We start from the raw sequence: 10473 nt of genomic DNA, 5'->3' as shown, positions 1-10473 counted from the left end.
ATGTCCTCAATAACTTTTTCAATTTCTTGCGCCATGTAGTTTGCCGTATGTTGCTTTAATTTTGTTGACCACGGCGACCAAAACACCGCCGGCATTGCTGGAGCAACAACCATGAAATTAATAATACTTGAGCTGTTGGTATTACTCCATCCGTCCATGACGAGAGACACATACACCTATTCATTGATCAGCTTGATCACGTGGCTGTGGTGAATTTGACCTCGCACTCGCTTCAAAAGCACGTTGCTAAGCTAGTGTCTTGACGGTAGCTTTAACGACGGTACCACCATGGCCATAAAGTCCTTGAACACCTTTGCCTCCACAAGAATAAATGGTAGCGCGCACACAAAAAAGACTCTGGCTAGCGCCATCTCAAAGTCGTCTTGGCTGACAGCTTGCGGTTAAGGCTGTTCGACCGTGCTTTGTGCTGCCGTGGTACGAGCAGGATCTGGAGTGAGCTTTGTTCGCAGCACTGGCTTCACTTTTTGACGTCCAAAAGTCACTTCCGAAGTGTTTTGAATTTTTAGGTCGGTCTAAACGTTCTTTATTCGTCCAAATCAAAACCACCCCTAATTGTGCTTGTATTAAGCTCAATTTGTTTTGCGGTTTAACAGTGCAAGAATAGGCTGAAGAATAGCCACGCTTCAAGTAAAATGGTATACGTATAATCTTAGGCTGTTAAGGACAATCGTCAAGTCGCATCTGTAAAAGCCTTGCATGCATTGTGCTACACTGGTTACCATTGGGCAGAACTCCATCTCATCATATGCCTTGATTGCGGCGTGGGACAAACCTCGTATTAGTTCAGATTAGGATATGGAACAAAACACAATGCCCTTCGTGGTTGAATCAAACAAACGCAAATTTAATTTTGATTACATTACAGAACAAGGCGAGTTCAACAGGAAGTGGGCTTAGGCAGGAGAGAATGCACGTTTATTAATTAAAAAGAATACACCGCTGCAAAACAAATACTTTAAAAAAAAATAACTTTTGAATCACAGAAGACGAACAGGAGAGTTCTGGTTCCTAACCCAATGAAAATGTTCTCTTTCAGTCTAGTAGTTGACATCGTCTAGCTATTCGAGATGCTAGGTGACAAAAAAAAACGCTGGTTACACGGATGTAAATACTTACTTTCTTGAACATTAGTCTACACCGTCTAACTTAAACTGCTGGAGATAACGAACTCCTGATGCTTGAACTACGCAATGTTGTAGTCTGACTAATAGGAGAGGATTGTCAACCCTGGCTACATGCAGTCGGTGTTGGCACTCCTATCCTCATTCCACCTTTTGACGACAAGCGCACACATTTGCCACGAAAATAGGATGATGCCTCACCATGTGGCCATATCAGCGGTTACTCTGCTGTTCACTCAAATCGTCTCCGATTCCGTCAACAAAACTCAACTGAATTGGGAACCGTGTCCAGACTTCACGTTCGGCGATCCGAACGATCAGCACGCTGAGTGTGTGATCTACAACGCGCCACTATGTCACCCTGGTATCTGCCAAACGCCAGGTTGGGTGAATCCGACAATCGAAGTTTTCGTGAAGCGATTCCCAGCGACGACTGAGGACCCTGCCACAGCAGCGAACGTGTGGCTACTACAGGGAGGCCCCGGGTACTCTTCTACAGGATGTACGTAAAACTGTCTGGGTTTCTTTTTTTCTTTTTTCTAACTTAGGGGACTGTTTTTTTTAGTGGAACCAACGATAACGGAATTGCATATTCAGTTAAAAGGACAAGCAAACATTTACACGATTGATCATCGAGGCAGTGGCCGAAGCACACGGTTATTTTGTGCTGCTTCTGAGACAGCAGCTGCTCGTTCTGCTTCGGGTAGCCAGATGAACTCGTCAGAAGTTTCTGCGTGCGCAAAAGAATTGCAATCGCAGTATGGAGATTTATCTTCCTTTTCCATGACTAGTGCTGCTACAGACGTTGCCGCATTCATCTCCAAGTACACAAATGGTGAGAACACTACTATTTACGGCGGAAGCTACGGGACCGCCTTGGTGGAACGACTCATTCATTTGGACCCCTCAAGTGTGACAGGATATGTTCTCGACAGCGTTGCAACAAACTCCGGTGCTTCTGGAGATCGGTTCCCATATATATCGTTGTGGGATACAGATTTCGGGGAGGTTGGAGACGTTTTCCTCAATTTGTGCGATAAAGATGACAGCTGCAGTCGACATTTTAGCCCAAGAAATTTGTCGTCTACTCTACAACAGATCATCACTAGTTTTGACAAGGACCCCAACTCGACCTGTTCTCAAGTTTTGAGTTCGGCGGACGTTGGAACCGATATCCTGTACGGCGAGCCTCCGTCGTTCTCTCTTCGCCGCATTCTGGGGCTGCTAGTTGCCGACCCCAATCTTCGAACTCTCATCCCTCCCGTTATTTACAGACTTGACCAATGTGGATCTGAGGACGTCAAAATATTGAATCACCTTCTCACGAGTCTCAACGAATACGTCAACTACTCGGACCCAGACAACGCGTACAAGTCAATGCTGCTGTACTATCTTATCGTCTTCTCTGAAATGTGGGAAACACCAACGCGATCCAGCCAGATTATAGAAAAACGATTCGAGGACACCAAAATCTCCGACGGTGGATTTTATGAAGTGGGTGAGGGCGGGATTTACAAGTTAAACCCACTCTACTGTGCCTTCTCCAAAGAAAAATCTGCTACTTGTGACGAATTTCAGATTGAAAACTACGATTCAAACGCTATCATTTACGATCGCGACGACTACTGGAACACGAGCGCAACAATACCGAATTAAAGCGAGTGTTCTACTATTAAACGGCAAGTTGGACACGCAAACACCGCACAAGTATGCGGTGTCCCTGTTGGAAGTGTTGAAAGGTACGAAGAAAGAACTTATTTCTGTTGACTACGCTACACACGGGATTATTGCGTCTACTCCTCTCGTTGACGGCACAACTTGTGGAGTGAAGTTGCTTGCCTCGTTTGTGGAGAATTCTGGAGATCTTTCCAGTCTTGACAAAACATGCGTGTCCGAGGTACCGGCATTCAATTGGCAGATTCCTAAGGCGTATCTGTACAAATACTTGGCCACTGAAGAACCATACGATGGTGTTTACAACAAAAGTTTGGCCAACAAGAACTAAAGGAGAAATGTGAAGTATCGTAACGTTGTGGCAGAAGCAGTACAACTATCAAACGTGGAGATGGGTATCAGTAATAAGCTATTGTCAACAGGGATGGACTCTACATGTCGTTAATTATCTTCTTAAGTACTTACTACGTTGACGTAGTAGTAAATAATATGGTAATAGTATATTCACATTCAGAATCTAGATTTCTAAAGCACCAACGCCATGCGTTGCCCGGAAAGCTCTGGATATTACCGGCGCTTCCTTACAGCAACAGCATTTTCTCCATATCTTAAAAAGTTTCGAGCATTGTCCATTTCACGTGCTAGTAAGGTGCCCGTTCGTTCGGTGTTTATATGTTGTGTTTGCAATCAGTTATGAAAGGCTCTTTTACTATAAGCTAATGTAGCTGAAATGAAGTGCAGATAGCAATAGCTTCAGAAGAGCTCTCCTTGAAAATCTCGATTTCCCCATCTACCAATTGGGTTTACCAGACTCCTTGTCAGCAGAAACAGCTGTTTACTACAGTTTTCGTTGCTATAAAAAAAGTATTGGTAGCTAGAGCTTGATCAAGCAAAACACCAACCTAACTGGCATGAACAATACACTGTATTTGTTCCCTGTTCGGCCTGCGTGGTATCTTCGCCTTCATGCCGCCTTCATTGTGACGGGCATGGTCAAGTTCAAGTCATCAAGTAATCGGCTACACGTAAGGTTGCTTGAATGCTGTTCTTGTCCGACTGGGTCAACATTGACCCATTCAGAGATATGGTTTCGCATTCTATTACGTATCGCGACAACTATACGCATATTAATATCTATATCAGACCAGAGATACTGTGAAACTACGATACTTGCCTAAGTATCTTTTTCTACAGGTTTACCGAGGGTCTGCGATTCAGGTACGTACTCTGGGTTTTAGTATTCTGAGAATTAGTTATATAGTAGTTCACCAGTAGTTTGTATTAAAGATATGGATACACGTCAGGTACCGTTGTCGAGAACGACAGCAACAGATATACGGGTAGACAGATCTTTGGTCTAGTACGGCATCACTAGCTCCTACAAATGACCTAGATTTCATGACGAAATACACCAGTAACAAACAAACCATCCGAGCCTGTCACATCGCTTTGGAAATCATTACGAGCTCCGGTCGTAGCTCGGTATCGAAGCTTGGCTTGTTGGAGCACAAACATCTTGAAGACAAAATAAATTGCTGCGAACGTGTCTTCTACGTGAGACCAAGTAAATGTGTGCTCTCCTTCCGCTGCAGAAAGTACTTTGCCAGGAACTCGACAGTAATATCCGCTCGCAATCGGAGTTACTGGTTACTGCATGAGAAGTAGTTTCCACCTCGTCCCTAACTACAGACTACTCAAGTACTTTGAGCAGTATTTAAATGAACCCAGTAGATAGTAGGGCAGCAGGAGCGTTGGTACAACGGTCAATCCCTGATTGTGATGACTGTCGTTAGAGCAAGGTTGGTTTTTGCCGCGGCTTTATCGGCATAATCGGCAATATAATTCAACTATATTGTCCGGATAGAGCAGTCAGTCGCATCCATTATCCGGCTGGTGTGCCAATTAGTTACTTGTACTACCGTCACGGAATTTTAACTGCACCTGTTGTCGCTGCATTTCGTGATAGAGCTAGAAGGGCTGGGAAATGCGTGTCCAGCTAAACATGGAGGTCTGCGAAGGTGGCAATAAATGAAGCAACATCACAGCTTTGGCAAGAAGTGCTTCCATGTCAAATTGAAGCCAAAACCCCGTGGCCAGCTTCATTCATTTACAGTCACATTTGATTTGCATCACACTGTTGCGGCTTGCAGCACACGTAAATATACATAAAACATAACAATGATATGCAAGTTAAAGAGCATAACTCAAATTCTGATCTATGTATACGGGTAGATAAAAAAAAATCGCCGTTATGGGCTGATGAAGAGACTACTTTCAATGCGGTGTGTCTCACTATCAGGCAAAACAGTGTGGTGAAGACAGCTTCCAGACGGTGTATCTCCTTTCATCCCAAGAGCTCGTGTTGCAGCTGAATGTATGTACCTCGAAGCACCACCGATGCCCGGCGCTCTCGAATAGGAGTGATTCCAGGCACCGAATAACAGTTTCTGATTTTTTGTGCCTGTATAATTGTAAACGTTACAAAGCGGGGCATTTTGCTTATGGCGTTTTTTGCCAGGAAAATAAAGCAGAAGCCCTCACAAACCCAGCCCTGGTTAGAGCACCTTTCATTAAGAACTACGTCGCGACTTAATCTTACCGCACCTTTAACTCGTGATTAAGGATTAATCAGGCCTTTAATTTTAGCGCCTGAAATCGTTGACTATCCAGAGGAAACATGTGTGGACCACATGATCCTCATGTAGTCCACATATGATGGAAAAATGACCTCACAAGCTAAATGCGTTTCGAATCGTCTCTAGTCAGGGAGGAACCTGAACGAACAGGCTTAAGTGAAGTGACCAAGCGGCCTCTTTCCAAATCTTTTTAGCGCGACGAACAGCTCTTGCGCACGTTAGGCTATAAAAGTTTGGAATTGCACAGGCCCCGTGCTGAAGTAGAGCCGAAGTTACATGTAGCTCCCGTTTTGGATGAAAAAAATGAGGAAACAGCAACGATACTCCTATCCACCTTTATAGATTCAGTAACGGCCAGTCCTCTAACACTGTTCTTGGAGCTGCGATAATACTTGCCCGCTTATTTCTTAATTTTCAGATCACTTAGCTCCAACAATTTGACTGACTTTGATTTAGGCGGTTATTTTATTGAGTTACTTGCTGTTTACTGTACGTACAAGCACTGTAAAAGCTGCACTCAAACTACAGAGGCCATGTTTGTCGCAAGAAAGAGAAGGATGTAGTTTGTCGTGGTTTGACGTCGTTCCAAGGTGTCCGCCCCTGTCGTGATGACCTGTCCAGCTCATGCAGCCACTTGAGGAATCTGGGATACCGGCTGACCCGGGCAAGCACCATCGCTAACCAGCGTGATGTTGCGCTCTGGGTTGTTGCAGCTGGCAAAACTCAAGTCACACGTGTTCGGGTAGGTAACTCCGTCGGAGCCGCAGACCGGAGGGTCATCTTCCGGGCACACCACGTCGTTGCAGCAGTTCGTCTTAGTGCCAGGTGTCTGCGCACACATTAGCTTTCTGGACAAGATCGCCGGAGAATCGGCAGCCGTCGACGAGATCGTGACGGCCAGGAGCGCGAGATAGAAGGCAATCTTCATCTTGGGAGAGTTGGATGGGTTGTCGTAGCTGGGTAGCAAATTGAAGAGTGAGCTTCAAGCAGCTACGCTGTGTCCAATTGCCTTTGCTTCTACCAATGATTACATGCGCTTGCCCGCAAACGGTCGTTAGATTAGTTCACGCGTTAATCAGGAATAATCAAATTGAAAAGAACTGCCAAGAACTTGGAAAGGACATCACGTAGAGAATTTTTCGTAAAAGGACAGAATTGTACACTTAATAAATTGACTGTCAGTTCAAAAGAAATAAGTGACATTTTTCATTGCGCATGCAATGTAGAATGTTAATAATGTTTTGCATTAGTACCAATAATAAAGCGAAGATCGAGGTCAGTTCATCTTGTTTTACAGTGAACACAATGGGTGGACTCGTGCAGTGTGTTTTGCAGTAAATGCAATGGGAGAACACGTGTAGACTGTTCTACCCATGCCATTACTGCAAAGCAAGGTCAATTACCCTCGATCTTCTCTTTATTATCGATACTAGTCAATAGTACACGGTAGAGTGTTCTCTCACTGAAAAGCGACCTCAATCTTCTCTTTACTGTGGACACTAATCATTAGTACACTGTAGAGGGAACCACTATTTAGGCTTTCACATCAAACAAGTGACTTTAGAGTCGATATTACTTGCCCATACTACTTGCGCTACTACCGCGGACACATCACCATAGGGGATGTTCTCTGTAGACGAGGATGCAGCTGGCGCAGCATTGAGTGTAGTTAGCCGTCGAAACCGCAACAAATCTGAATTCAAATATTTGCTCATAATAGTACCGGTACTAAATAATCACTGAGTATCAAACAGCTGCCTGCACAACACAATGTATTCGTTTCTATTGTTTTCTTTCCACCGTTATTTTCTCAATGGCGCCCATTGAATGAGCAGGTTCAATTAATCAGGAACCGGATTCTTGAAAGCGAATGCTAGATATCGACTCTATCAGTGATAATATCACTACCGGGAGGATCATCTGTTAACTAAAAGTCAAGTATAATTTGGTATAGTCATTCATTTCTCTGGCTTTTTACGTGAACTGCTTGTGTCGGTCCTCTGAAGGGTGGGTGGATTTTACATAAACATTCTGGATGTATGCCACTTCATTCTCGGGGATTTGACAAGAGTTGAATAAGAGATGCATTCAAACTTAATTGACAACATTAGCAATATCTCCGACAGTATTAATGCCAGTAAGACGTTCCGTGGGATCGACCAGTACAGTAATTTGCCCTGGCAAGAGCAATCTATAGAAATTGAAAACCGTGACAGAAACAATAGTGAAGTATTAGCTGCTCTACACCAGACAATGAAACAACGTTCTGAGCGTTTGTACTCGAGTCGATAAGATCTTATTATGTTGCTGGCTTTGTTACAAAATGCATACAGAAAGGTGGGGTCGATTCTGCAAAGACATCGAAGCTGAGTTCATGAGCTACAAATAGAAACCGTGGTCATTTGGGATGTCAGGAACTGCAGACAACGAGAAGACCGTTGTCAGGGGGTCCTACCGACAATGTACTGCTTGCTCACATTTTGCCAGTGATAAATGTTGTCTAACGGGCGGGTTGCTAATTCAGTGTCTTGATTTGTTCTGCAGAAGCCTGAATTTCATTATACTGTGCTACATGGCTGAGGGGAGTACACTGCAATACTTCTTTTCGAAATATTTTATTGCTGCTGACACAAGCGGAGTGCATTGCAGAATTTGTTCGTCAAGACAAGTAGGGAGGCTATACTCATACTGGCGAGCACTGCTTTATTAAATTCTTCATTCGGTAATCTCGGTCACCATCAGGTTAAACTGATCTTTGACAAAGATTCGTTGTCACTTAAGATTGAATCTACAATACTCTTGTCACATTCCCCTACTTCTGGCCCACCTCAAAATGGTTTCGGTTTTTGGCCGATAAATTGGAAACAAAGCTCGCTGGCAGACGCAGAGCACACCACATCCTCCTCCCCCCAAATCACGTCAGGAATTTGGGCTTGATTGGTCCTGGGTGTAATCCTCAGGCATAGATTCGTGTCGCCGATCGAGTCGCTTTCACCCATTCGCATAGAATGGATGATTTACAAATGCCAAGTAAATTATATGTGTCAATCTCGCTCTTGAATCATGATTACGAGTATTTGGCACTTGCGTGCGTTGCAACCAATCCGAGCTAAGTAGCATGAAGCAAAACAAAGGAAACCCCGCAGCTAGTACTTCATTCTCTAATTTCCTCGAAGCTACTACATTCCATCCAACTCTCCCAAGATGAAGATTGCCTTCTATCTCGCGCTCCTGGCCGTCACGATCTCGTCGACGGCTGCCGATTCTCCGGCGATCTTGTCCAGAAAGCTAATGTGTGCGCAGACACCTGGCACTAAGACGAATTGCTGCAACGACGTGGTGTGCCCGGAAGATGACCCTCCGGTCTGCGGCTCCGACGGAGTTACCTACCCGAACACGTGTGACTTGAGTTTTGCCAGCTGCAACAACCCAGAGCGCAACATCACGCTGGTTAGCGATGGTGCTTGCCCGGGTCAGCCGGTATCCCAGATTCCTCAAGTGGCTGCATGAGTTGGACAGGTCGTCACGACAGGGGCGGACACCTTGGAACGACGTTAAATCCCGACCAAACCTACATCCTTTTCTTCTTTGCAAATAGCATGGACTCGACAATTTGAGTGCAGCTTTTACAGTGCATGTACACAGCTACTGTAGTAACTCAATAAGAAAGCCGCATAACTCCAAGCGTCCGTTAATGTGCTAGGTGATCATCAACAGTTTGTAATCCTTTTCAACACTCGTGCAATGCTCTGCATGTATATCTTGGCAAATTATTGAACCTTTTGACTTTGTCATGAGGTAACGAAGCCAACTAAATTTGTCATTGCTAACACTCATTACAACTACTAGTACTGATACTTGCTATTGTGAGTGTTGTACTACAAGATACTAGTTATAGATTATTTATGCCCAAGCGTTCATTCTGTACAGGCGAAAATTAACTGGATGCTCTGTTCGTTGATTTAGTTACCTCTCGGGCCGTTATAACCGGATGCTCTGTTATAAGTATCCAACCAATGTTATCTTAGTTGAGGTCTTATTTTTATGTTATAATTTATGTTGTGTTGCCCTATGGAAAATTATTTACGACTTTAGAGTCAATCAACCAAATTCACATTTCGACGCGTTATTATTTCCTACGATTATCGAGTCTTACCGGCATTTGATGGTATGAATAAGGATAGCAGTGATTACACGAGCGATAGCTCACGGCAAGATCAATTCGGTCTGCATAAAATCCACATCGGCCCTATAATGCAAGGCAAGGCAAGGCCCACGTCATGGGTTGAGTGTTTCATAGCGCTGGCATTGCTGACAATTTGCCATCCTCGCGTTCATACTAAGTACGCATTATTGAAGGCGCATTTTGTCGATGTCTACAGCAATTGCCATAAAATCGACTTAAAGTTTCTCTAAACTTGTCTCTAAATATAAGTTGTGCTGAGATATGTGTGAGAGGTTTCCCGATGTATCAGGCCAGTTGCTATAAGAGGGTCTTCTTTACGTAAATCAAGATAATATTGATGGAGTTGCAGAATGAGAATGTGAAGCGACTCTTCGTTTACTCAGTAAATATAAGTTTTTTTTTTTTAAATTATTTTCAAGAAGCGATTTACACTTTATCTGGTAGGCACCCACCGGCGAACATGTAACATCGTAAAAGGATAGGAAAACTCTAAAACATTATAAACTTCGAAAATGAGCTGTGACCCGCCACGCCTTTTTTGCCCATACCAAATGGAAGCTTAGCTATTCCTGTAAATTTGAAATTTACCACGGCTACTAATGCAAACTTACACTTCCGTTCAAACCCAAGTCAAACATCCTCGACGAAGCGCATTGAAGTTAGATTCGCGGCTCCCTCGTGAGTAGCAGCCATCTAGCAGTGGATGCCGTAACGGTGCCTCGTCCTGGCTGCGGAGGACACCCCTATCACGATATCTGGTGCGAGTTTCGGCAATTGGATCCTGACTCTGCTATTGCTCAAGAGAACGTTGCCTGCAATATTCTACAAGCCACAG

The 10473-nt window shown here is 44.1% G+C and overlaps 3 protein-coding genes across 3 annotated transcripts; 2 read left to right on the top strand and 1 right to left on the bottom strand.

Annotated features, from left to right (window-relative positions):
- Positions 1–1331: 1331 nt before the first annotated feature.
- Positions 1332–3147, top strand: PPTG_17205 (hypothetical protein; the record flags this gene model as incomplete). The annotated part of the gene is made up of 3 exons (XM_008915086.1): positions 1332–1644; positions 1708–2554; positions 2721–3147. The coding sequence occupies 3 exons, from the start codon at positions 1332–1334 to the stop codon at positions 3145–3147; spliced, it is 1587 nt and encodes a 528-aa protein (XP_008913334.1).
- Positions 3148–5878: 2731 nt separating this feature from the next.
- On the bottom strand, positions 5879–6529 carry PPTG_17204 (hypothetical protein). Its single transcript, XM_008915085.1, has one exon. The coding sequence runs from the start codon at positions 6378–6380 to the stop codon at positions 6075–6077; it is 306 nt and encodes a 101-aa protein (XP_008913333.1). The 5' UTR covers positions 6381–6529; the 3' UTR covers positions 5879–6074.
- A 2127-nt stretch (positions 6530–8656) lies between these two features.
- PPTG_17203 (hypothetical protein) lies at positions 8657–8962 on the top strand (the record flags this gene model as incomplete). The annotated part of the gene is made up of 1 exon (XM_008915084.1): positions 8657–8962. The coding sequence occupies one exon, from the start codon at positions 8657–8659 to the stop codon at positions 8960–8962; it is 306 nt and encodes a 101-aa protein (XP_008913332.1).
- Positions 8963–10473: the final 1511 nt, after the last annotated feature.

Source organism: Phytophthora parasitica (assembly GCF_000247585.1).
Source record: "Phytophthora parasitica INRA-310 unplaced genomic scaffold supercont2.67, whole genome shotgun sequence".
NCBI classification, from domain to species: Eukaryota; Oomycota; class Peronosporomycetes; order Peronosporales; family Peronosporaceae; genus Phytophthora; species Phytophthora nicotianae.
Note: the sequence above shows the minus strand (reverse complement) of the source record. Positions and strands in the feature narration are given on the sequence as shown.